General features: G+C 41.2%; 1 protein-coding gene across 1 annotated transcript in view; it reads right to left on the reverse strand.

Moving 5' to 3' along the window:
* SDK1 (sidekick cell adhesion molecule 1) overlaps window positions 1-27,936 on the reverse strand; it is a 388,490-nt gene that overhangs the window by 62,192 nt on the left and 298,362 nt on the right. Inside the window, exons 22-28 of the mRNA XM_018067288.2 lie at window positions 27,300-27,421; window positions 19,287-19,396; window positions 16,696-16,846; window positions 14,528-14,765; window positions 8,565-8,680; window positions 8,102-8,291; window positions 6,138-6,236 (exon numbers count right to left, since the gene is read on the reverse strand). Coding sequence (XP_017922777.1) covers window positions 6,138-6,236; window positions 8,102-8,291; window positions 8,565-8,680; window positions 14,528-14,765; window positions 16,696-16,846; window positions 19,287-19,396; window positions 27,300-27,421 — 1,026 coding nt within the window. The remainder of the gene's footprint in view (window positions 1-6,137; window positions 6,237-8,101; window positions 8,292-8,564; window positions 8,681-14,527; window positions 14,766-16,695; window positions 16,847-19,286; window positions 19,397-27,299; window positions 27,422-27,936) is intronic.

The raw sequence follows: 27,936 nt of genomic DNA on the forward strand, positions 1-27,936 counted from the left end.
GTGGCCTGACTTTTCAGATCTCCTGAGCATGCTTAGATCCCAGCAAAGTCTGAGGGTCTTACCCTTTCAGCATTTCATTTTTCCACCTCCAAATTACCTCCTTTTATCCATGGGACTAGCTCTTCCATTACTGGTCCAATATATTCCACTGAAGTATTTCTGTGCCTTTAATACTGTAATATTTTGATCTTTTTTAAAGTCTACAGAAAGACAGAGAGCAATGGGGAGAAGGAACTGATACATATGATCTTTTTTGTTTATACTGATGTGAAGAATGTGGGAGTGAAAACCCCAGTGCAGAATCTTAACAAGGAGGAAAAACAGTCAAAGAAAAGCACTGGGGAAATTTTTACAGCAGCAGGAAAGATGAAGGGAGAAGCAACTAAGATGGCTAAAGAAGCTTGATAAAGGGACATAAGACGTAAAGAATAAGACCTGGAGGGAAACAGAGAATATTAAAAGAATAGAAAAGTTGATTTATCTAGTCATTAAAAGATAAGTATGATATCTGGGACATATCCTTGTCAAGCAATTTCCTCTCTTTTCTAAACCTTTGTAAAATATAACATGTAGTTAAAATGTAAGGAGGGAATAAAAAGATAACTATTTACTGCTAAATGGTGGTACTCGTGCTGGAAAGCCAATTACAAACACACTCAGATTAGGCAAAGGAACACATATCTAGGCCATTATAATATCTTACACAAGAGTGGGTCCATGGCTAGTGTAAAAACTAATTTAGCCATGAGAAAGAGGAAATCACTTGTCACAGCCTGTCTCTCTGACATGCATCCCTGTGAAAAACAGCATCAGCTCTCACTGCCCTCTCCTACCTCTGCCGTGTTGTCTGACAGTCTGGGTAAATATCTATTTTCCTGGATATCTCAGGCAGAGTTTACACAATCAGAGCTGTCACCTTTACAGATTTCCTAAGGAAATCAACACTTCCATGGGTCTGATTTTAAGGTAGATAACCAACTTCTACACCTGAATTCATCTCGCTCTTATTGCTACCTACAACCCACCCAAGAGACACCCAGCATTGCATTTTGATCCCCTGCATCCCCTGTTACACAGTTTGGGACAGCCAGGATACAGACTGACATAAAAAGCACTATTTTTACTTTTTCTGAGTGGCACAGAAGACTCAGCATTTAAACTACAGCTTGGATAATAACTGGGGCTAACACAAGATCAAAAAGATAAAATTATTAAGTTGATGAATTCAGCAACAAGGGATGGGAGAAGAAAGGAAACGTTAAGTGAAATCAAACAAGGCAAATCAATAGAGGTAAATGGAAAGTGTTCAAAGAGAAATTAATGTATGCTTGAGGGCTGTAAAAGGCAATTGCTGTAGTGGAGGAATAAGCAGCTTCCTTTCCTTACTAGATTACGACAGTAAGATGTTGCAGATATCTTAGAATAAAAAAAAAAATTAAAAAATCAAATGTTATGAATGAAAGTCAAATCTTTAAAAGGTGATCAGAAGAAACTTTTTGGGGAAAGGAATATCTTACAGAACATGAAGTATCTGGATGGCCAATAAGAGGAATTCATATTATTTTCTCAATTTTTTCCCCACATAGCATCAGATCCCAAATCTCTGCTGCTGTTGGGAATGCTGCCATTCACCAGGCCAAACATCACAAAAAAAAACCCCCAAAAAACCCCTGAAAGTTCAACTCTTCAGGAATTTCTTTATTCATTGAACCCAGGTTTTTTTTTTTTTTTTTACTTTAGCATCTTTCTGAGTACTTTTTGCACAACTACAAGCAGTTCCACGAGCTACACTTTCTCAACTCAATAAATGGCAACAGTCTGAACTGCCTGTGAAATGTTAGGTCACCGTAACACAACCGGTGGATTCCCCAGAGCAAACAGGCGGGAGGATGCCAACACACCATGAATATCAAAAAGCTTTCAAGCTCATCACCACACAAAAAGCCCTTCAGAACTGACAGCACCCGCCCGTGCAGGCCACGGTGCTGCAGAGATACAAACACTTATTAATTTGTCACAGGACTCGGGGAAAGGCAAACGATCCTGGGAGGTTACGGGCGGAGCAGCAATCCCGTTTGTTGCCTTCCCTGCTTATCTGTTTTAGGGCCAGCGGGTGTGCAAATGCAGCCTGGGATCAAAACAGGAATTTGCAAACATGGATTACATCCAACTTCGGTTCTAATTCTCGGTGGAGTTCTTACACTTTTTTTTTGCAATAAAGCTTCAGGTAAACGCTAAATACCAGGGTACCATGAGGAATACTAACCAGGGCCCGGGAGGAGGCAGGTTAAGCTCCCGTTTTCAGGGGAAGCTCATAGCTTGAAGTGCACATATGCACATTAATGCATCATTTATCTTTCATAGTATTTGAAGGAACTATGTGGGTGCTGGCTGAACTGAGTGCAGAAAAGAAGACAGAGTGAAGCCTCAGATGGTTACCATAACACTCCCAAAAGGAGAAAGGGAAACATCTAACAGTCTTCCACAGTAAAATATTTAACAAACAAACAAGTGGTTTTTTCCCTCTTGGCGCCTGCCAGTATTTCATCCTGCTAATCTCTCTCCGAAATGCTAGAGCGTGTTTTTATATAGATTACAAAAATGTTAGCTGCAAAGGTGCATGTATACTCAGAGGACAAGGCAAGCAGAGCAGGAACATTAGTTCAAAGGCTCTCTATATAAGTTGCTCTTGCAACGCAAGTGGTTTTTCTTTCCAACCCCAAGAGTGAATAGAAGGGCACTGCACAAAATGAGTTCACTTATTTTTCCCAATAACTCTACTTCGATGCACTTGACCCGGGGTGGGTCACAAGGTGTTTTGGAAGTTCATTATAGTAATGAGATTTAAAAAGTGAACGGGAAAAAAAAAACAAACAAAATTTGCAACCTTTCCTTAGAATGCTACATGTTGAGGTGTTACCTATTTTTGAAGCACAGCTCACTTCTTAGGAGAGATCACAGAAGTACCCAGCATGAGCAATTTTCACTTTTCTCTCTGCCATTGGCAGGTAACTACTTCCTCCAGGAACCTCAGTATTTCTACCATGGAAAAAAATGAAAGAGTGGGAACTGCTGAATAAAGACAATGGACTTCAAAGAAGTGCACTGGGGGAACTGGCAGGTAACACCTCCCTGGGAAGGAATTCAGGTTTGCTGACCTGAAGAGACAAAAAAAAAAAAAAAAAAGGTACAACAATTCCAACAGAGACAAAAGATGTTAAGAGGCCAATATGTTTGCATTCAGAGCTCACTAATGACCTGAAAATCAAAACTGAATTGGACAAAAGTTGAAACAGGACAGAGGTCTAAGGGAGTGTATAAATAGACAGCACAGGTACGTAGGGACAAAAACAGAACAGCTAAAGGGCAAGGTGAGTTATAACCTTAAGGGCATCAAAAGCAATGAAAAAGATTTTATAAATACATTAGAAATCCGAGAGAGAGGAGGAGGACAGGTCAAACAGTGGGAAGAAAAGATAAGCACAAGACAGGTGAGGCTGATACCTCCATTCCTTCATTTTCAACACAACAGAAAGTTGATGCTGACTAGAGACTCAACACAAATCAAAACTGACAACAATGTAAGTAGGGATGTAGGTTAGAATAGAGAGCAGGTTAACAAATATTTAGTTAAGCTCAATGTAATCAAGTCAGAAAGGCCTGATGAAATTTGCCCTGCAGTGCTTTTATAACTAGAGGGAGCCATCTCTGAATAATTAGCTGTTCTCTTCAAGATCTTGCAGATGACAGGTGACATCCCAAAATGTTACAGAAGGGCAAACAGACTACACTGCCTTTTAAAATGAGGCAAGACCAACTAGAGGAATTATGGACAAATCTAACTCAAGTTCAATACCCAGAAAGATCCTGAAAAAAAAAAAGAGTCAATATACAAGCATCCATGAGGATAATAACGTGCTAAGGAACAGCCAATATCTGTTTGATTGGAGCAAATAATAAATATCAAATAATCTGTTTTCCATTTTGACAGTGTAACTGGCCATGTGGGAAGAGCAGATATAATCCACATTGACTCTGAGTAAGACTTTAATATGGTTGCACACAGTCCCATCAAAAGCAAACAAGAGAAATAGAATCTAAGAAAAATACTGCACATTTTCAGATGATAAAAAAAAAGTAAAAAAATGTTGTAATCAATGATTTGCTAACAACCTGGGAGGATGTATTAAGTAAGCTCTCATGAGACCTCATGAATGAGTCTGGTTCTAATACTTTCATTAATGGTCTGGCTGATGGAATTGCCAGTCTGCTTGCAAACTCCAAAAATGACACCAAGCTGTGAGTGGCTGTGTGCACTTTAGAGGACAAGAGTGTCATTTAAAGAGATCTTGGTAACGAAAAGAAATGGTCTGGAATCAGTGAGATGAAATTCAATAAAGGCATCTGTGAATTAACTTAAAGAGAAAAAGTTTAATGTACTTGTAAAGGAAGGACTGGTTGACCTGGAAGTGTACTGAGGAAAAGGGCAGGAATTAATAGTGGGACATAAACCTACTCAGTTACACCATCAGTGTAGTCAAGGACTGCATGAAGTATACTGGGATGTATTACTGGGAATGGACTGTGAAAGTCATTGGAAACAATGACAGACACTAAACATGCCAAAGATTTTTTAAGGGACACCCTCCCCCTTTCATTCCAACCCTGCATTTGTACGATTTTACCACAACATAATGGCAATGAGTAAGAACCAGCTGAGGGGGGATGCACTGCACAAAGAATTCTGCAAAGACAAAATAAAAGAGAGTTCCTCCTCCACCAAGCTTGCAACTTCAGCAAATGAGGCTGACAAAGTGCAGCAACGTGAGAGGTTGGAACACAGTCGGGGGAGCAAAATGTCTTTTGTGCTTTCTCATCATTTCTATCAAATGATTTTTTTTTTTCTCCTTAACCACATCCTGTGATTCAAATCCCAATCTCTGCTGAGAGCAAGTTCTAGGCCACACAGTTCCTTAAAAAAAAAAGCAACAAATCAAACCCACAAGACAACCTGGAAGCCAATCTTCCTTGAGCTGCAGAGAAACCCTGCATGGATCCATCTCTGGCAGCTCACTGCTGCCAAGCTTCACACAGACTCTTCCTCGTGCTCAGAAAATCCTGCAGTGTCTGCCTTTGGATGCCATTTGATGACTTTCCTGCATCTTCAGGTGCCAGGATCACTTTGGTAAATTACACACCTGAGCAAACACTTTGAGTTCTGGACACAAGATTTAAGCCCAATGCAGGACCAGTCCTGTATTTAAGGGATGCCACCAATGCAGGAGCATTTTAAGCAAGTGCCCTCTACCCAGCAAGGGAGGTTTTAGGAAATATTGTTAAAAGCCTACACATGAACCTGAATGGGCAGTGCAATTAGAAGCAGAAAGGTCTGCCAGATTGAGAACTAGACAAAAAACCAAAAGCTTTTGCTTCTGTTTTTAGAATTGAGACAAAAATCTTTACTCACCAGCTAGAACTACGGTAAAATGTGTTTAACATCAGCAGAGAACACAAAATTCCTGGGTAACTATGAACTACATTAATTTTAGAGGTAGCAATGGATTCTTACATTATAAAAGTCTTCATGTTTTAAGTACAAGTAGTGGCTGGTGAACATATTGTCAAGGTAACCCAAGAGTTACGAGAGCAGGAAGCTGAGAAGGTTTTTCACAGATTCCTGTCGTGCCTTGCTGCCTCTCATGTCCTTGATGAAAAGCCAAATATGATTTAACTCCTTGTGACCTGTCAGACAGTATTATCCAAAGGAAGCAATAAAAAGGAAGCACACATGATACTGAAACATCAGGCATGCCCGGCAAGGGTGGGGAAAATCCAGGTCTCCAGGCAGTTTACCCTACAGTCAGCCAGACAGGTTACCAACCCAAATGCAGATGGGAAGAGGGATGACATTCAAACACAGTGCCTGAATGATGCCAAATTCTGGCTCAAGAAAACACAAACCATGGAGCCACACAGACTTTTCTCCTCACCACAGTCTCACAGCTGACACCGACATATTTTCTTTTCTTTAGGCCACAGATTTGCTTATGTGCAAGGGGAAGGAAAACTCAGTGGCTGCAGCTTGCTCTGGTCTCCAGCCCTCTCCTCCCAGCCCAGGGTTTGCTGCTCCATCTTACCCAGAATGATTCCATTGGGCTCCTCTGGTGGCTGCCAAACAATCCGCACGGATGTCAGCCTCACCTCGGGGAACACCAGCCTCACGGGGGGGCCAGGGGCTGGAAAGAAAAACAGAGATCATGGCAGCAAGGACTGTATGTCAGAGGGGTTACAAGTGTTCTGCTCACCCTGTACAGAATTACAGCCCAGGCTGTAGATCCCCAGTAAGTAAATGGTTGGGAGCACCTATGCATGTACATAATATAAATTTATTCTGAGGAGTCCTGTCCATGGCCAATGTCTCCAACACGCAGGAATACCAAACATGACACAGAATCAGTGCACCTTACAGTGTTTTTCTACTGCACCAGGAGCTCTGAACCCTGAATGATTTTTCTCACAGCAGCATCACCACTGGTGTAGCTGAGAACATACTATAAAAAGCAAGCCACTGAGCTGCCTTTACAGAATTATATAGCTTAATCCACTTCATACCTGTTGGAATTGAATAATATCCCCTCTCTGTGTCATCAGCACTGGCTTTGAACTGCTTCCTGACATAACATTTGCATCTTAAACACTTAGGTGTGAGCAGGAGAACCCGAGGCAGGTGAGATGCACATTAACACAGGCTGTGCTGACCATCCCGGGTCCACGAGGTGAGGAGATGCTAATTCATACATTAGCATCCACGAAATTTCCCCTTCAGCACAAATTCCACCTGCATTACTCCTGGTGATACTTTTAATTAAGTCGAGCCCAGAGGAGACACAACATATTTATGTCAGGGGTATGGAGATGGAAGAACAATTTGTTTCATTTGCCAACATGCACTTAAGGAGGGAACTGCTATAATGGGGTTATCCAAAACAAACAGTTCTAAGTATTTCTCATTACAGCCCAATATGTACATTTCATGGAGTGCTTTTTCTCTCCCTGAAGAGTTCTGCTAACAGTAATTTTTCTAATTTTTCCTTTCATAGAGAAGCCAGGTCCCCACACCGGCAGTATGCTAAGAAAAAGGCTAAAAAAATGTCAGGGAGCTGCTGTCCCTGTTCTTGTCCCTTCATGCTCCTACTCCTTTCTTCCCTGCACAGAAAATGTTTCATTAAGCCAGATGTGGGAATGTTTTCAGCCCAACCAGAGTACCTTAATGAAGTTGCTAGTAGAAACCAATGTTTATTCCTTTACTATTGAGAAAAATTTTGATGCAAAAGAGAGAGACTTTATAAATAGAAGCCTCCCACACTGATATGAATCTATTTATTCCTGAAAAGGTAACAAAACTAAAACTAGTTTTAGCATCCACAAAGGCAAAAATATTTTAAGAGTTGAACTAAATTTCTGTAGAATTCCATCATCAGGAATGCTCCCACCACACCAGTGTGCCCAGGGAGCACTGGGGCAAGGGGCTTGCTTGGGTTCCTTCAATGCATCCAACTGCACTGGGAAGTCTCTGAGTTTATGGGAAGCGCTGGAGGCAGCTGCAAAAGGAAGCTGGTATGATCATCTTCCAGGGTCAATGTCTTATTCTTTTTGGGGAAAAAAAAAAAGGAGAATGGATTACTGAAGTTGCAAATGCCATCCTTCTCCTTCAGTCCAATCAGACCCAGATTTGTTTATTGCTTTCAGATGCAGTACTCTTTTTTATTTTTTTAGCATGATTGAACTTCAATAAGAATTTGTAATTGGGCTCCAAAGTTGTTTTCAATAGAAATTATCTACACCAAGCTTCAGAGTTCAATTTTGTAAGTTTTTGTCCTCTTCACTAGCTGCAGGGAAGGAGCCCATGACCAATGGAATAGTGCTGAGTTATCCTATGTATGGCTGAAGTCCTTTGGGATCAAAGTTGGAAAAAAAAAAATCCCCCCCAAAATCCAAGCAGCCTTAGAGTAGTTGTCAGCTACACTTGCACCACTAAAACAAAGCAGTGGTAAAAGGCTGGACCAAGTAAAATGGTTGTTTTGGTGACCTTGGAACTCACCATCATCCTTGGTTCTCTCTATCACTGCAGGAGAGCTGGGGACTCCATCCCCAATCCGAGTGAACGCCAGCACCTGGATCTCGTAGAGGACGAATTTCCGCAGGCCGGAGAGCAGGACAGACTGGGTGTGGTTCCCTCTCACTGTCTGGCTCTTGGGTTCAGAGTCCAAATCTTTTGCTTTGAAAAGTATCTGCAGGATAAACGTGGATGAAATACAGAAGGAAGGAGATTGTTGCACGAGGACCAGACAGAGGGACACGCATTTTAGATCCCTCCTTTTCACGCAGTGTAAAATGAGATTATATTCACCTCTCACTCCTTTCAAAGACAACACATTTTCTGTATCTTCTCCAGCTGACTTTGGAATAATATGAATATGCGGCAGGTGAATATTATATAACAAATATAACAAAATCATTTCCTGTTAATGCATTAAAAATCAAATAAATGTGAAACTCCATACCTTGTACCCCAGGATGAGACCATTCTGCTCAGACTCGGGTACTGCAGCCCACGTCAGCAGGATCTGGGTGGAACTCACGGCTTCAGCAGTGACATTCTCAGGAGGAGCAGAGGGAACTGGAATAACATGGCATTACCAAAGAGCAGAAACAGGTAAGACAGATCAGATCATTTTGCTCCATCTGCTTAGGATTCTCCCAGACTCCCACAGAAGAGTATTCAGACCCAAAAAGACTGGAATACATTCTAGACAACCCCTTCTCCTCTTGTATTCATTCTACATCATCTTTATATTTCAGCCTGTCTCACAATTTCTTGCCAGTTCATCTCAGAAATGACAATGTTTGTAAAGAGCTAAACATGTAATACTTTTCAGTGTCTACAGACAGACAGTAAATATTGACAGCTAAGAATAAATTTCAAGCTCTATATATTTGCAGTAATTAGAACCAAGTTTAAATTGCTGGACTTCTCCAGAAGTCTATCTCCTAGTATTTCTTTCCCACACATTTTATTTCCCTATGCCAAAAGCTGGAAATCTTTCTGAATGGGAGTTTATCTTATAGCACGATCTGTTTTAACAAGAAGTTTTACGCCATCCTGGCTTCCTATATTATCTGAAAGGAAATTATAGCATCTTGTCTGGAGCTAGCAATAATTTCCCCCACTGGATTGCACTCCCAGTTCAGTAAGAAGTTCTTTAACCTCTGAGCCTCTTGATGATGTGAGAGCGCTCAACATTTGCAATACATCAATTACAGACGGATACATTAACACGAGGTGTATTTTCAGGGATTGATACGGTGTCAATGAGAGATGCCTATTTCATTTATGTTGCAAAATCGGCTCTTATGAAACCAGAAACATCATCAGAACTGATGGCACAGGAACACTGTAATTTTCTCTGACTCCAGAGAAGAGCAAACTTGCATTTTCCCTGTGCCATTAAAACTCAGAGAGCTGCAGAACCACACAACTGCAGGCTTTTGTAGGCAAGCCTAATAGCATGTCACGTTATGCAAGCAGGATCTGAGGCTATTTTTAAGAGTTCACATTTTATGCTGCCCTTTCGCATTCTTTCCCTGTGGCATTTCCAACATCTGAAGGGTACAATCTTTTCTAAAGCCTGATACACCTGTCAGACCTCAAGAGAACATTCCCCAAGTTATGTTACACAAGCACTTAGGGACAGTAAGGCTTGATTAGGTCCTGAATCTATCACAAAAAGGAGCCCAAATTTCTGCCAAAAGGAATGCTTTCCTGGCTGTCCAAATGAAAGAACAGACCTTCTGTTTTGCAGGCGAGCTCCTGAAGCTCCTAGCAACATGAATGAGATAATGAGTATGACACCAGAATTAATATAAATTGAAACCTCTCCCCCCCCCTCCCCAAAATGTACCACTCCCACCCTTGTGCACTCAAGGTTAACAGCAGAGATAGTAATTTCTGAAACAATTTCCCTGTTACCAATTATCTGGGACATGAGAAACAGAGCACCATCACACAACACTGCAGCAGACTAAAATCCAATTTTTTTTCCCCTCCAACACTGAAGTGACTTTTTTTCTTTCTTAAATCTTTTGCTAGATTTATCCCCCACAAGGATATAATTATGTTTAAGGAAAATAGATTGCCAGGAGCCATGAATGTCTTTGGATAGCTGCCATTACTTTATCTGTAGATCTTCACAAAGAGTTACTCCCACATGAATCACTTCTGGAGAGAGAAAGGGTGGAGGTGGGTCGCAGGGAACCAGGATGTGTAGAGGAAAGAAGCCCTTTCCAGCCACATTTATTTTTATTTTATCTGTTTTGAAGCCTTTTGAGAGAGAAAAAAGTTACTTTATTTTACAAATATTTCTTTTCCTCTTTGATCAGCAGCCATGAGCTGTCCTGAATTCACAGAAGGTGGAGGCTGTGCCCGGGCTGGCCCTGAGTGCACCCTCACTTTGAGGTGTGTGTGATCAGGCTGCTGGCAGGGGCACTCAAAAGCTGACAAAGGAGAGAATGGTCTGTCTGAAGGTTCATTAGCCCAGACTCTGCTCAATTCCCAGTGACAGAGCAGCTAAATGTCCCCTCTCCTGGAAGGGAATCTAAATCCAATGCCTAAATGGCAAAAATCCTCGTGTTCATTGAGTGTCCTTTAACTGTTCAGTTCTCATATCAGCGCTGAGAATTTTATTCTAATATGGACGGATGAATTCAGGACCTGCAAATGATTTTATGGATCTTATTGTTGCCAGTCTTTTATCAAGTAACAGACTTTGATCGACCCTTTAAGAATGAATTGAAACATAACCTTCATTTTTCTGACCCTTCTCCTCTCTCAGGAAGCCACGATTCAAAGAAATTATAGTTTGCTAAGACTAATTAGTGAGTGAGGCACATAATCCCTCTTTCCTCTGCAAGCTCCCTTCTCTAATGCTGGTTTCCTTAACTGTTGCACTGAAGACTTTGTTATAAGCTCCAAAGCTGAGTTCTCATTAGTAACCTGCAAGAATAGTACAGAAGCCAAGCAACAGTGTCCAAAAAAATCCCAGAGCTTTAACAAAATGAACCGGAAACGCTGAAACTAAACGATGAGCTAATCCAGCAAACTGCCAGCTGCACGGTGCACTTCTGAAGATCAAACGTAGGAAATTATAGAGTTACTGGCACTTTGCACTGCAACTTCAATAAGAGCTCAAGTTTTAAGGTTATCCATGTTGGCATCTAAGATCATGCATCCTCTTTCTACATCTGACATAGCCACATTTGATGTATAGCAAATTATGTCGTTTTATGTCTCTAACTGGGCCAAAAGAAGCTTTTAATAAGCTAGCCTGTATTCTGGCTTTCTAAGAAAGCTACAGAGTGGGATGCAGTGGTTCTCTCCATTTTTGCAGCTCATTTTAGCTGCACATCCCTCACTCTTTTTTGCAAGCAAAAATCAGAGCGGCATATTGTACCTCTGATGTCAACTAAGAAGTGCAAACTTCCAGCAAGCTATGTGGCAAAAGCAGCATAGCTACAGCACACATCCATTTTGCCCATAAAATTAGATATTGCAGGCCAAATTCTCAGCTTGTATAAACTGATAAATTCCCACAGTGACATTGGACCACATTTGAATTAGCAGGCGGTGCTTTATCCCAGCACAGTAAGTGCTTCGTGAAGGTCAGTCTCCAAAGCACCAGGAGATTGATCCTTGCCATGGATGTGTGACCATGCTCCTAGAGCAGCTCATCCTGTAAGAAGAGTATACACATTCATGCAGCTGAATATTAAGAGCACAAAAATCCATTAAGGCGCTGGGTTAGGTGCATTGGAGATGAATTTTTTGAGAACAAGAGGGTCTGTAAGAGGAAGCAGCCCTGCCAAGGCTGTTCTAATACATCAGATGTCTTTGTATTTTCTTCCTTTCTCTATATTTTCCTACAACTGTTGTCAATTTATTGAGTGGAATCTGAGCTTGTTACTCTGCAGTTATTTTACACTGTAAAATTTAATGAGCTATTTAATTTCTAATTGTTATAAAAACCATTTTGGATTGATAAAACCCATCCTGTTTAAAAATTCTAATTAATCTCCCTTCATCTTCAGCTGCTTGCAACCCTACCTCAGATTTTCATTTTAGGGTTTTCTAACTGTTTGTCAAGCCTGGGTTACCAAAGCCTACAGGATTATTTATTCTCTCATAGTTTCTTTGTTTTTATACTCAAGAGCATCAGAAAGCAGTGAGTACCTGTAATGACACACTCCACTATTGTTGGCATGTGTGCTCAGCTATTAGTGATGGGATTGCACAACCTAAAATAAACAGAAGTGCTCAAGTACAGCTTTATTTTCAATAAAGATTTTGAACTTCAGTGGCTGCACTGTCATCAGGTGCCATGACCTGGTTTAGTGCCCAGGCTTTAACTCCTGAACTCCTTGGACAACGTCAAATAGAACTGTGAGTTCTGTCAATGAACCACCACATAATCCTGGCCAAGGCTCCTCTGGCCAGCTGTGAGGGATGTTTACAATCCACAGCACCAGCAAAAACAACTTCCCTGACTCTGTATCTAAAAAAATCGAAAGAGAAATATTTAGGACACCTGCTTTTGAAGCGCTTTGAAAACATAAGCGATAAACAGAATTTTTCTTATAGTTCAGAAGACAGACCTAAAAGTGCTTTGACCTTTCTCTCTGGCTTTAAATATCTTTTATTTGCATTTTAACCCCATTTGACTGTGCATACAGGTTAATTCCAGATTCCCTGAAGTGCTTTCATACAGCCTGCTGCTATGCCAGCATGTCTTGTATATTCTAAATCTAAGAAGATACAGCCAAAAGTCTGAGCCCTGACTTGCTCTGTGCAGGGAATCAGATGTCAGTATCAAAGAAAACACTTGGAAAAAACCAAATGAGTCCTTACGCCCAAATCACAGCTTTGTGCTATTTTGATCCCGCTTTCTGTGTGTGCCTCCTACAATCAGTTTCAAGTCAACCTTCTCTTAATACTGCCAGAGAAAATGCCACATCCACGAGTAACCTCTGATCTTTAGATGCTGAGCAGGAGCACTGTAATCCTAAGGTTTTATGAAATGACTTAATCTCAGCATTTACTACATTTCAAAAGAAGTGTTTGAAGAGCAGCGGAAAGGAGAAAGTGGAGGATGAGATATCTTTTTATTATGACACAGAACACTTCAGAACTGTTTTGCCTGGGTCGTGCTATCTCTAACTCCAGCACAAGCCTTGTTTAAAATACCTCTGGCAACAGCTTTCCAATTACTATTTCCCAAAAAGCTGCACTTTAATGGAGGGGGATGACTTTGTTTAGCCTTCTCCCTGGCTAGTTCAAAGGGGAGTTATCTGAACCAGCAGACCAAACCCTGCCGTGAGTGTTCATGCTTCCCACCAAGTAACACTGCGTGGTACCCAGTGCACAGACATGCATATGTAAGGGTAGGGTATGCATAGGATTAAATCCCCAAACTTTTTTAAGGAAGAAAAATCGGAAAAAATAACAAGAAAAAATATTGGTGTTGAATCTTGCATAAATACGGGTCATAAAGAGCTGTTACTATTAAACTTTTAAACCATATATGTCACCTACTTTGTTACTTACTTGAAATATAAATTTTAATTTCCCTGATGCACATAGGGCAGGTTTGGAAATAGGTTTTGTGGAAGTCAACTGCTAGAGAGCAGCTTTTCAACATCTGCCTTTATTGTTGCTACTTGAGCAAACAGCAATTTACTGTTTCCTGAGAGTGACAGTTTCCTTCTGATATTTGAAGTCTCTGTGCTTGCCTGGACAATTCAAGTTGACAATACAGTCCTTGTGCTCTAAGTCTATAAGCAGGTTATATCTATAAAGCCTTGTACACACAATTTTGGAAGGCAGGTTTGAAAACGTGCCATCAAAATCTCAGATAATTATTTCATTTCTGTCTGTGTAATCATCTCTCTGAAGTGACTTGTGCCCTTTTAGAAATATTCGATGCTTGAAATGAAACTTCAGGTAACCACAGTTGTGAGAAAATCTGCCTCAGAGGAAAGAGGGAAAATTAGGGGCAATGGGGTACTGGGGAGGAAGAGGAGGTAGGAGAAAGCAACTCAACCAGAGAAATCTGTATACAAGCTTCTCCTTGTGTTGTCCATACTGCTGCCAAACTGGGGCAGGAATGGGGAGAGGTTGTTTTGTTTGCTCTAAATGAATAACCTGCAGGTTTGTGCATGACAGCAGGGTAGGAATGAAAAATAAATAACTCCTCCAAATGTCTCTCTATATGTCTTTTTACCTTTAGTGCATCTAGAGATTGGGCTTTTTTAATTTCGCTTTTGATTTAACGGATCAGCAAGCAAAAAAACCCCACCCAACAGCAACAACACACCAAACCAAAAAAAAAAAATTAATTAAAAGCTGAACAAAAGGGCAGAAAAGCAGTGAATTCTCAGGTGTGCCTGTCCCAGAAGATTTGGTGTTTCCACTCACCAGACTCCCGGGTGCGGCCCCTCACGGCTTCGCTCCACGGCCCTGCCCCGATGGCGTTGAAGGCCTGGATCTGCAGCTCGTACTCTGTCCACTCCTCCAGGTCTTCAACCGTGTACTCCCTCTCCAGTCTGTCATTAATGACCTTCGTGAGGACAGGGGACTGCAGGTCCACACGCCAGAACCTGATCCTGTACCCCACGGACTCTGGGTTGCCGTTGTACTGCGTGTCAGGGAGGGGCTGGAAACGACAAGGAGAAACACAGGATTCCTATCGGAACACACTGCCAGGGCTTTCCAAACTATATTCCAAGGTTGCCCGGACTCATGTAAGGCCATAGGAAGGCAAAAAAGATCAAAAGGGTGATTTTCTGTTTTATATTTCATTTCTGCGCTGCTTGAAATTTTCTTTTAATTTTTACCTTCATTTTGAGCTAAATAGATATGCTCACAAAACCAAGCCATTTGCTGTGGGTGTATCAACAGAGATGATACGAATATAATATATTTCAGAGCTTTGTGATTAATTATGGAAATGAATGATAAATTGCTGAAGCATGTGACAAATTCATTTATCGTACTTTATTTCTTTTTTTTTATTTTTTTACTGACTCTCTGCCTACTCATTTATCAGCAGAGATTCATTCTAGTATTCTAACTCCCCAAGCAATTTCAGAGATTAAAATATGAAATAATTAGCCTACTTCACGAAGTTTAGAGTTTTTCTGCTGTAAAACTAACTGCATGATGCCACGGATGGCTGAGATTCAGTTCTGATTCACTGGGAAAGCTGGATACACATTAACATTTCACAGCTTAAAAGACTGTACCCTGCAGGCAAGCAGGGCTAGAAACGTGACCCTTATTCTGTAGGAAGGGAGGAATTCCCAGCTCCCAGGGGGACACAAATTCACCTGCAGGTCTTGAAATAAAAGAGATTGAACACTTTCAAATATTGATGTTATTAAGCATGGAAATGGTTTATCAGGTCATTTTTAAACGTGGTTGCTGTTCCTCCTGAACCCTGCACGGTTTGACTAAAGAAAAACAGCCTTCCAGGTAGCACAGTCTTAATGCTTTAAAGTCTCTTTTAAAATGTTTTAAAGTCAAGGCTGTCTCTTAAAACAACCTTGAGTTAATTTTGATGGGAGATATGTAGGTCTGGATACAGAACCAGAGGTGTAACAATGTGGGCATGTTATTCACACACAAAAGCCACCAGAGAGTTACATGTGTCCTATCAAAGGAACTGCAATGGCTCTTCTATGGATGGTGAGGTGACACCTTCAAGTCTGATATTTTGGTCTTGCAAGGTTCAGAATTAAGTGCAGCATCCTGCTGAGAAACTGGAATTATTCCTTTCTGATCAGGAGAAAAGCCCTCTTGTTTCCAGCCTGATTTTGACTTCCAGCCATAATGAGTTTATGCATGGAAAAGCTAACATTTGGGCAAAAGGAAACCTGTGCTTCATCAACTTCACACCACAGTAACCCCGGTGGAAAATTCTGCCTAACAGGGGTGAAGAAAAACCATTCTGGAGCAGGTTAATTGCCAAGTAAATCCCAGCGTGGCAGCTCTGCAGGTAACTGAGACAGCCAAAGGGGTAAAAGGATGTCAGCAACCACAGCATCTTCCCCATTAATCATTCATTTCTGCATTTTATCACACAATTCCCCACCCTTTCAAATAAACACAATCTTCCTACAGGGGTGTAACGTGCCAGCTTTGCCGCTGTTGGACCCCAGCTCTCAGTACCACGGGACGGCTGCCAACGGCCAGGATGCACCTTCTGGGGACCGTTTTGTACAGAGCAAACAACCCAGCCCTGGAAAGCTGCAAATTGGCTCAAGTGTTACATTCCTGCCCCACGTGTTGACCCAGAGGGTGGTACTGGAGAGCCTCAAAGCCGAGGTTTCACACACAGGCGCCCATTCCCCTGATGAGGCGGCAGAAATAGCAGCAGTAGGCAATTTATTTGATTAATAAGGCACTTAAGGTAAGTCTCAGATTTCCGACCATTCAGAGAAAGGAAATAATTTTGCTGTTAGTCCTCGTGCTGGATGCAAGCAGGAGGCACTCTGGAGTGCTGGCCTGACCCCGGGGGGAAGCAGCCACATCCCAAGCCCCGGTACCCGGCTCCCCTCCATCCCTGTCCCCCCCGTGCTGCTCACCACCCATCGCAGCCACAGGCTGGTCTCGCTGGCCGTGCGCACGGTGACGCTCCCAGGGGACACATCTGGAGGGGCCTGCAGTGTCTGGATGACCCTGGAGGGCTGGCTCAGGGGGCTGGGACCCACCACGTTCACCTGCCTCATCCGGAACCTGGAGCGGGAGCAGAGATTGCAGCGTGTGCTTGTAAGACCTCAGCCAACCATTTCCCATTTCCAGGATGGGGGAAAAGAGGGGAGAATACAAATTAGGGCTCTCTAAAATGTTCCACAAAGGTCGTTGCATGCAGGTCCCCTTTGTATTCGCTGCTGAAAGCTTTATGGTAACTGCTCTCAGATCCTCTCAGGTATTTAAAAAATGAAAATGAGATTAGCTTAGGGTCTATTAGAAACTTAGGTATTTGTGTGAGAAATTTATGTTAATTATACCAGGCCTGATGAGCTTATGCTGGCAGTAAGTGATTTTCTCTTGCGATGCTTATACAATACATTCAGAAAGGTATTAAAATATCAAACTTTGGATAGTCTCATTCCCTGTCAATATAAAGAATATTCTAGTGATAACATTTCCCCTCAATTACTCATTGAAAGAGGCTGATTTATCCCCGTGCTGCATATTCAGCCTTCCTGCACAAGAAAGATTAAGTTATTTAATATGGATATGCATCTTTAAAAAATACCCTGTCTGCTTGAAACTGTCTCTCCCACAATAGAAATCCCCTATTGGGTCACAAAAGATTTAGGGAAATCTCTTTTACAGGCAGCACCAAGTAATTAAGATGTGCTGTACATTTCAGATACTCTCACCAGTCATAAGCAATTGGAAGTACCCAGCACTTGCACATAAACTTGACCTGTTCATACACACTAAACACTTAATTTTGAGACCTAACGACTGAGCTTGGGAAAAGGATGAGCTAGTTAACACAGCAGTGTTTATTTACCTGCTCTTATCTCCCTGCAAATTGCACTAAAGGAAACATATTAAACAAATACTGTCCTCATTTCATACTCAAGCATTAGCCCAAAATATAGAAAAGCAGATGGCCTGTAAAGATGTGTCTGATAATCAGCTCTCATGGTGTCTTTCCTCAGTGGGTAGTGACTAAAGCTGACCAAGGGACAAAAAAATCCATTCGGCAACAACTTTCTAGGTTTCAAAAATCTGTATAAAATTGCTGAAAAGTGCAGCAAACCCAAAAAAAGCTCCTTTCTGTGCCTGCATGAGAGGAAAAAACCCAGGCAAAATTCAAGGAGCTGCTTTACAATGAAAAAACTGAAATACAATTCTCCTCTCAGAGAAGAACTGGATGTGTGAAAGATCTCAGCATAATTTGGATCCCTCCAGAATTTAATGAATACAAGAGAGAAACGAGATACAGGAATAAGATTAAACTGAAAATTTTAAAAACAGAAAAATCTAATTCCCCCAAATCTCTCATATACTTCCTCACTACTTTCTATCCCAAAGACATTTCTCCATGCACCTGGCTGGGTGTGCAAGTCTTCCTTACTCTTCATGGACAGTGAACCTTGAACTCTGGTACAACCTGCACTTTACTGCTTTCAGCCTTAAGGATCCACCTTTATGAGGACAGCAAAATCCTCTTAACCTGAAGATAAATTTTCCTAAACCTCTGCACCAGAAATCTCTGGTCAAGTTCAAAAAAATTTTCAAAGAGCTCTTAGTGAAACGTTTAGCTCTGGAAGATGAGGTTTAAAACACTTCAGTGGAGAGTTAGTGAGAAATTCAGTGTGTTCTTACGTTTGTGACCAAGAGAAGAAAATTAGCCAGCACTGGATCAGCTGTAAATTATGTGAGCTCTACTTGGTTGCACCTACTACCAGCTTACAACAGCACATGGGTTAGTTAATAGGCCCTTCAGCCAGCACAAAATGGACAAGTTTCTAGTAAGCTGATTTAACACTTGCCACTAGATCTCCTTGCAACCAGCCTTTACATTAGCAAGCTGGTTCATGGAAGTATTTTTCATTAGGATTGAGTACCTCAAATTCTCCAGTCTTGTCTATACTACAGCAGTGCATGGCTTGGATTGAATTGATTTAAAAATCAATCTTGTTTAACTGGGGTGCACCCATAATGCAGATCCACTTCAATCACTTTAAGCACTGCATATATCTATTAAGCTTAACTTGGTAAATTCTTATAAACAAAGGTTTCATCTAACTGATGTTACCAAATTAAGTTAAATCAATAAAAAGATGTTTAAACTGATGTAAATATGTAATTACAGGTTTGCACCAGCTTAACTACAATTGATTTGTCACTGGGCTGATGTTACACTGGTGTTCCCTTCAGAGGAAGGAAGTCACAGGGCAGCAGTTACTCCTAAAAACATTTCACTGTGCACTTGAATTTCCTTTTTAATGTTATGAACTGCACTGTATGCAAATTACAATTAACAACATCAGATTAGCAATTTTAAGTATTAACTATGAAAACAGCAAACCTTTTCCTTTTTGTTCAGATTATAAAACCCAGCCAGCTGTTTCTGATTAGGGAAGCTGTTCCATGTTGCTATTTATTCATTATTTTTTTTTTTATGTTGCAGCTAATTACCTGCTGTTCTTACCTGTAATGAGTATAAGGAGTAAGGTTTGGTACCTCCAGCATCTGAGCATCAGGTTCATTCTCCACCTCATGAAGACTCACCCATTCTTCCTCATCACCCAGCACACCAACCTGTACAAGGGAAAGGTAAGAAGGAATACAAATCAGACTATACATACATATAAAAATAAATATATATAACCTCTTTTACAATGTATGTCATCACAGCAGTGGAGGCACAAATGCTGTTAAACACGTACTATCCAGTTAATACTAATTTCTTACACGACAAGGCACTAGTTATTTGTAAAGAGAAAACACAGCCAAGTTAGCCAAGTTTTCTTGTACCTGTTGGGACTTTACTGGGTCCTGTGATAAGATCTATTCCAGAAAAACACTATGAGAGTGGTAATACCCTGTTCAATTTTGCTGCCACAATACGAAAGTATCAAGTAGTAATATAAGAAAATGAAAAATAGCCTTGATAATAACTCGCAGGAACTGATGCATACTAAATAAGTCTCAATGGAGGCAAAATGCCACGGAAATGAAGACAGAGAAACAAGAACAAAGTCAAAGAACAAAAGTGTTTTAACCTCATCTGCTGCTCTGCACTTAGACCAGACTTTTCCATGTGCAATTCTTTGTATTAATTAATCACAACATGTTGCCCAACATGGTCCCTCAGCTCCGGCAGTGTTAGAAGGGACTAAATGGTGATGAGAATTGAGCATTGCTTTCCATGCAGCTTCCTGGAGATTAAATGAAGATGAATCAGGGCTTAAAAGGAAGCCAATAAAGCACGAGTGAAAGGCCAGAGCCTGACCTGGGACTCTGGAACGTGGCAGCATCCGTGGGTCATGGATGAGACACAGGAGGAGCGTGGAGAATGGGAGAAGATTGCTGGGCTTCACTGTGGAGATTCCCAGGGCAGCTCAGGCAAGGCTCCCTGCTGTAATTCCCTAGCACTGTGCACAGTTACTCTGGTGTTTCAACCCTGCCACAAAAGACAATACCTGTGCCCAATTCCCTCGTCCTGGTATCCACAGCCAAGGGCTGAAGGATATGAGAGGATACATGGGCAGTTATTCCCTTCAGTGTCTATTTACAGACCAGATAACCATGAAGATGCCCTATCTTTTTTCAACCTGCTGACATTATCTACTCCCACAGACTGCTGTGGCAACAAATTCCAGAAGCTCTCAACCCACTGTGTAAAGAGCTATTTCCTTTAATCTTTTTTAACCAGATCCCTTACGAGTTCTGTATACAAGTTACAGCCACAGACACTGTCAGAGCACTTGATAGGCACCATAGCCCAAAGTATCTCACATACCCCAAGTACTTCAAATAGAAAATTAAGTTTCATTCACTCATTTTTTTTCCCCTTCAGGAGAAGTAGCCTGATTTATTTATAGATGTTTTAGTTCTTCGCTCACCCAGGACTTGGTGTGCTGCATATTTATGTTTGTGCATGAAGAAAGGACACAAAAGAAAATTAGGCCACAGTAATAAGTTCTGCATTGCACTGTGGAAAGAAGCCTCTGTGATCTTCCCAGCAGAGCACTGCTTTCATGGAAGGATGTGGCTGAACAGGTCTTGATGGGCCTTTCAGTCTTGTTGGTGATCAAGGTCACTGCCACATAGCAAACAACATATAAAATAGATGGTAGTGAAGATTATGGACCTCTTAAAATTCCCAGTCCTAACCAAGCTCCATAAATTGTACTAAAGCTCACGGATGCAGAAGCTTGAGGGAAACAAGTTGAGACAGGTCTGAATGGTAAAACAGAACATCCCTAAACTGAAGCCAGAGAAGAAACAGATGATAAAGAGAACTAAAAAACCCCAAGAACCTACACGAACAAAGAAAGGATGAGAGGGTTCATTTCAGTCAAAGAAACAGAGAATACTTCTTATTAAATGAGTTTTCTATTAATACTGTAGAAAGTCTACAGTAAATGCTTACTTTTGCAAATCTTCCACTTAACAGCATCACCTCCAAGGGCTGCAGTAATTATGTAGCAACAATCCACAGCACTCTGGAGGCTGCAAATAATCTCCAGTGGTGACTAAGTCGCCTTTTTATATTCTAAGAGCAGTAAGAGCTTTTCAAAATATTTCTTACATAAAAGAAAAAAAAAAAGGAGCAAAAAAACCCCCAAAAGGCACCCAGGTTGCAGTTGCTGTGCAGTAGCAGGCAAGTCATTAATACACATTAAGGACCACAGGGCTGTGAACACCTGACATGGACTCAAGCGTGAGACAAGTCCAAACCCCTGCCTGGTTTGCAGAGAGACATTTACAGGTGGGCTGGAAAGGGGGAAATATTGAGGATCCTGTGCTGTTTGAGAAGCAGGACTCCGGCAAGCGCCTCAGAAGCCACCCAGGAGGCAGATTTCTGGGATGATGGGTGCAGTCTATGAGGAAATGGCAGATTCTAACCAAGCCCAGAACGTTGGTTGTTCCCAGGCTCAGGAGCCAGCTGGTAACAGTTGGTTGATACCTGTTCTGGGATGTGGAGGACCATGGGCAAAGTGGCAGCACAGGCAGTCCCAAATTAACCACTTTGAGACTTGTTTTTAAATTACCGTCAGAGAGGCAGCAAAAAAAAAAAAAAACAACCACAGGCATATTTCTGTGATTTAGGAAAAGATTTTAAGAAAAATACATCAGGAACTTGCTTTAGTTAGAATAATACCTCGTAATGTTCCCTGGATCTGCCGCCAGCAATTGGGAAATTAACTTCTATTGAAATCAGTAGCATATTTTAGATTTTTTTGTAGGGAGTTTTTTCACAGCAAGAGGATTGAATGGTTAATAGCTGTAGGGCAGCTTGGTGAACAGCGTGGGGACTTCTGCATGACCTCTAACTTGTGTGGCCAAGCAATCCTAGGTCTGTGTTACTCAAAAGAAGTTTCACTTATTTATTTTATATATAATATATATATATATGTGTGTGTGTGAATATATATTCTCAAGTGAATCTTGGAAGAAAACCTTCAGTGATGGGCTTCTGTGTTTTTAACTTCTCTGAGATCTATAGCAGATTCCAAGTTTCAGGCTCTGGAAGGAAAAGGAAATTATTTTTTGCTGAAACACTCTGATGTCAGATCAGAGGAAACGTATCAGTTTCAAGAATCCGAGTACAAAGGGATTCCCACGGGGCAAAAAGAACCACGGGCAGTGGTAGGGATAAAAGAGTCCTTTGAGGGGCAAGAGAGCCCACTCTGAGCAGCTCTGCATAAAATCAAGTGAAGTTAAAGGCTTCTTTCTTGTAGCTGTTTTTTTGGATAACAGTGTGTGCAAACTTCAGAGAAGGATCGTGTTTGTTGACAGACACACACGTATTCGTGGGTGCATTGTTTTGGGAGGCAGATGAGACACCGACTGCTTTTCTGTTATCACCAGCATAAAAACTCCTCAAGGGATGCACTCTGCATCTTCCCAATTCCCTGTGGAACAGGGCCACAATCCCCAGGGACCCCAGGACTGCCACAATAAAAACACCCATGTCCCCCGAGACACTTCATATAACGCTCCATAACAATCAGCCATCACTAGTTAGCACATATTCATTCCCATCTCTCAGCTGCTCCCAAGGCATTACACTCAATAAAACTGCATATTCCCTTATTATTGCAGAAATGAGACAGCATAAAACAATATTGGAAGTGATGTCGGAACCTTTTACTTCTCTGTGCATTAGTTTCTCCTTTTCTTAAAAGGAAAATGTTACATATTTTATAAAATGACTTAACATTTTCTGATGGAATGCACTGTATGAGAAAATTTGCAGAATTCTGACTTAAAAAAAACCCACAAAAATAAATAAAATTTGGAACAAAAAAATCACTTGTACAAGACAGCACTGCCGCCGAAATTTTGAACAGTTACAAAGCACTAACTGCAAGAAAGGATAACACAATGTTTCTGTACATTATAGAGGTACCCTGTGTTCCACTATAGTTCAAGATGTGTCAGAGTTTTCATTTAAGAGGTCCATAACTCACACATTTGAAATCGCTTTGGGAGAAATTCGGTTCACGGGATGTCAGCCCGGGTGCAATTTTTTTTCCTCACTAAATCCCTAAATCGATTCAGCCATTTTTGATTTAAAGATTGTCAAAGGCATAAAATTGTCAGAGTTTCAGACACTTTATTTACCAGCCCCAAAGTGAAAAGGACATCAGGAGAATCACCTGGCACAAGGGATGAATCCTATCTGGGTCGCTGACTTAACCCACGGAACCAGATAAACTCACAGGTAAAGTTGCAACCCCTTTCCCAACTCACAGCTTTAGAAGGGAATACATGTGATAATACTTTAAAGGTTTTACCACTTTGAAACTCTGCTACTGCTCACCATGACATTCACACAAAATCTCTCTAAAAACAGCAGAAAGGCTTTAAGCAAAAACTCTCTATAATAGCCCATGTACTCGTGGCTCCAGGAAATGTAATACCTCTTCAGAAATGGCTTTCAGCTGTTCCACAGGTCTTCTGCTGCCTGCAAATGACATTAATCACCAGAAAAATGCACCAAACTGGGCAGAAGTTATCCCAGCTTTTCTAATCAGCCACTGGAAAGCTCAATGGTATGGATTGAGCACCCACCAAGGCAAAGTCATGATGGGTTGAAATTGGATGTATCATTAAGGTTCCTTCCAACCCAAACCATTCTATGATTCATTTATGTACTTCTCCTGACAAAACCCCAGGAACAATCCAACACAAGAAAAATAAGCTGAAATTGGATTGCAAACATGAAACTACATGAGCACCAGCAGGGATTCATGGTCATTCTTGGCTGAAAATTGCCAGAAAAAATGTCTGCAATATATTTCCTGACTGCAGCTGAGAGTACAGGATGGCTGGAAGGATTTACTGAAATTCCTTGTGCAGGAACAAGTTACCTGTGAGTGTCAGTGCCACGAGGCAGCTACTGCTGGTCCCTCTGAACAAGTGTCAGCAGAACCTTTATATTACCTTTGACCCTCTTCTCTTTAGATTCTACTCTATGTGATGGGAAAAAAAATGTTAGAAGTATTTTTTAAATAGCATTAATACATCCAGTTTCTCCAGTCCTGAGTCTAGATAAGAAGATGGAAAAGAAACAACCTAGTGATAATTTTAAGAAATCCCTTCAAAAGCACAGAATGCAGCTTCACCAGAAACACAGAAATGGGATTTGTAACACTTGATATTTCAGTATCTACCAACACTAAACTCTTAACGACCTGATCTCCTCTCATGTTCATTGACATAATTGAGAATTAGTTCCACAGCGGCTCCCGTGAATTTACACCCCGGCACAGAAAGCAGAAACCAAGGCCAGATGCCCAAACTGTCACGTCAACTGGAATTCCCAGCTGTGTTTTTCATCCAAATTGTTTCATGAAGTATCAGACTTCAAAAATGGCTCTTAGCCAAACTGGAGTATTTGGAACATTTTCCTAGACCTGCCCTCACCAAGGAAGCTTTCTGCCAAATCAAGGAACAAAGAAGAAAACCACGTTGGTGGCAGGTTGTTTGCGTGTGTGTGAATATAAAACAGCTGAATTTTGTCTGTAAGGACTCGGCCTTTCAGAGTGAAAGGTATATTCCCAGTAGAGATGGAAGAGAAGAGTCAGAAAATAAGGGATGCCCAATGCAAAGCTATTGCCCAGCTTACAGAGGGGGACAGAAGTGAAGTGCACAACGTACAGATTAGTATTTTATAATTAAATGCGATCCTATCACTTGGCAATACCATCTGTTTTAAAATCATAGTATGCAAAACCACCCCTTAAGTGGCTTTTAATTTAATGCTAAGGCATGAAACACTTAACACTGCTATTAAAAGCTGTAAATGGGTCAGTGAATGAAAGATCCAGAAGGACAAAAATCCTCCCTACAGTTCTGTTCAGGAAATACTGCTGTAGGTGAGGTATAACCACTGCCCTTCAATCTTTAACACAGTCTTAAGGAACAATTATGGATGTCTATGCTAAAATACAGATGTTCCAACAGCAGTCTGCACCTCAGCACAGAAATATCCCAGCTTAGAAGAGACTCCATGAAAGGCAGAAATGAGGACTAGGGTGTCACTGGCAGCTCTTTTGCAAAAGCTCACCTCTCTGTGAAAAGTGGGCAGGGAAATCTGTGAGGTCCACAAGGCAGGTCCAAGGCAGCTTAAATCCAAGTGAGGATGGAGGGATTTCTGCCCTGATCTCTGCTCCCAGTGCCATGGTCTCACCCCTTCCCCTTACAGTGATGCTCCTCTGATAACACACATCCCGTGCAGAGAGTTGATCTGTCTGAAACTCCTTTGTTCTGGGCTGGATCAAGGCTCGCAGCCACCCTGTGTATGATCCTGCCTGAGTCAGGGCACGTGGGAGGCAGGAGGAGGAAAGTCTTGGTAAGTGGGATGGGGATGGGGAGAGGAAATGGGAGCAGGACAACAAGAGTTCTGGTTTAGATCGGCAAAAGGTGCTGTGAAATTGCACTTCAGGAGAGAAAGAGTTTGAGAGGAGTGCTGGCAGAAAGGGGCTGTGAACAAAGGATTATATGCAGCTGTCATCCTGGAAACAGGATTTGCTGTATCCTTAAGGACTCACCAATTTCTCTGCATACCTGAAAAGACTTTTGTTAATCAGGTGAGAAAAGAATTTTTCTTTTTTTATTAAATCCACTAGGAACCACATTTGTTGTGCCCAAGCTGAACAGTGAGGTGTGGTGTGCTGAAAAAGACTGCCCAGACTCTACAAGGACATCTGGGGTGCTCCTTCCCCAGATGGAGCAAATAATTTCAGGATCTACCAGAATCACAAACCCCTTGACTTTAGCAGCAATGCATAAGATATTGATGAGGGTTTGTGAACAAGAAAGACCCTCCCTTCCCTCCTTGCACCACCAAGGACCATTCCAACCACTGCTGGTACCCAGGGCTCTTCAAGGATGCAGATGAACTTCACGGTAATTATTACTGCATTTTTAAAGCATTCAAATTTATTTCACTTCAGTGGCATTTTGCAACTCACTGAATTAGCAAATTCCCAGCAATATCAATGTGGTGTTCCAGCAGGAAAATGCTTCTCAGAATGTGCTAAGACACCATATTATTGGATTTCAGTGTTTAATTCTGTAATATGCAATAATGTGTATATAAATGGCACGAAATGTACCAACTTGTTCACAACAATCTCATTACCAAGTGAAGTGATTGTATCAACATGTCTAAGTGGTGATGGTGATTTAAGAAGTCCAACATTTGGTCTTAAAAACAGATTATATTATTTATAAAGATCTGTGGGTGGAAAGGAAGAAGCAAAGCTCATCTGTCAGGAGAACAAATGAGGAATACATAACTCCTCCAAGGCAGAATGACAGCAGAAAGAGGGATATTGTTTAAAGCTGATGAAGATGAGAATTCATCCTATTCATATCTACAGGCCTGAATAGAAAACCTTGGTATATTCCATTACAAGACAGAAAAATACACTCAATCTCACGAATAATGGTATCTTTACTGTTCAGTGCAATTTCTTCTATACTTCTGAGTCTACGAGATGATAATTCCAGGTTTGCATGTGATTTGAAAAGACACCTCACAGAACCTAAACACAGGTTTCAAATCCTTTTTAAAAATCAATGGATGGACTAAAGCTCTGCTCTGTGTGTTGCTTATGATGTGTCTGGTGGTGTTCTGGAAATAAACAAACCAGCTTTACAAAAATCCATGTGATTTCTTTAAAGGATAAGCATTCTCACATATATATATATATATTATAAATCACATTTTCCTTTTATTCCTTGGAACAGAATTCACAGTATTCATGTGGCCCTTTTTTCCCTGGCTGACACACAAACATTTCCCAGCTGAGCCTCTCAAGCTCCCTGGCATCCCAACCTTCCCAGGACCCCCTGAACAGCTACCACCAGGCCATTTATAGAGGAGACGTGATCCAAAGTTAAACAAAAACTGTAACCCAAACAGCAATTCACTATTTGGACCCTCAGAGACTTCATTAAGAGATTTTTGTCAGGGACATACCTGGCCTTCAACTATCCACTTGGAGATGGAGGTTTTGCCGTCGTATCCTGGACGGAATTGAAGTGTGGCAGAGCGAGGGCTGATGTTGGAAATCACCAGGTTGGATGGAGCACCTGGAAGTTCTGGAGAAACAGAAATGTATATGAGAGGTAGAAAGACTCTTTGTCTAGGGCCCTGTAACACAAGCTGAAATTCAGTGTTTCAACATATAAAATAACTTGGTAACAATTATAACAATTTTAAAATTCCTGTAGCAAACAAAGAGGGTGACCATCCTACAAAGGTAGCCCCAATCAAATCTTTGCCTTGCATTAGTCAAACTTACAGTGGCATTTACATTTCTTATATCATCTGAACTAACAACAAAAGCAAATCCAGGAAAGAGATATTAAATATAGATTGTTTAGAATAAATTCTCAGTAGCACCTGCATTTTTAAGAAATAGAAATAACTACTGTAATCAGTAATTACCTAGTGGAAGGTGGCCCTGCCCATTACAGGGGCTTGGAACCAGATGATCTTTAAGGTCACTTCCAACCCAAACAATTCTGTGATTCTATGACAATGTTGCACTCTGTGCAAGTGCAACAGGCTGAAAATGGGCAGGTTTTTGGCGTGTCTTTCAAGCATGCAGGAA

The sequence above is a fragment of the Manacus vitellinus genome, unplaced genomic scaffold (genome assembly GCF_001715985.3).
Source record: "Manacus vitellinus isolate BGI_N305 unplaced genomic scaffold, ASM171598v3 scaffold_12_pilon, whole genome shotgun sequence".
Taxonomy (NCBI): Eukaryota; Metazoa; Chordata; class Aves; order Passeriformes; family Pipridae; genus Manacus; species Manacus vitellinus.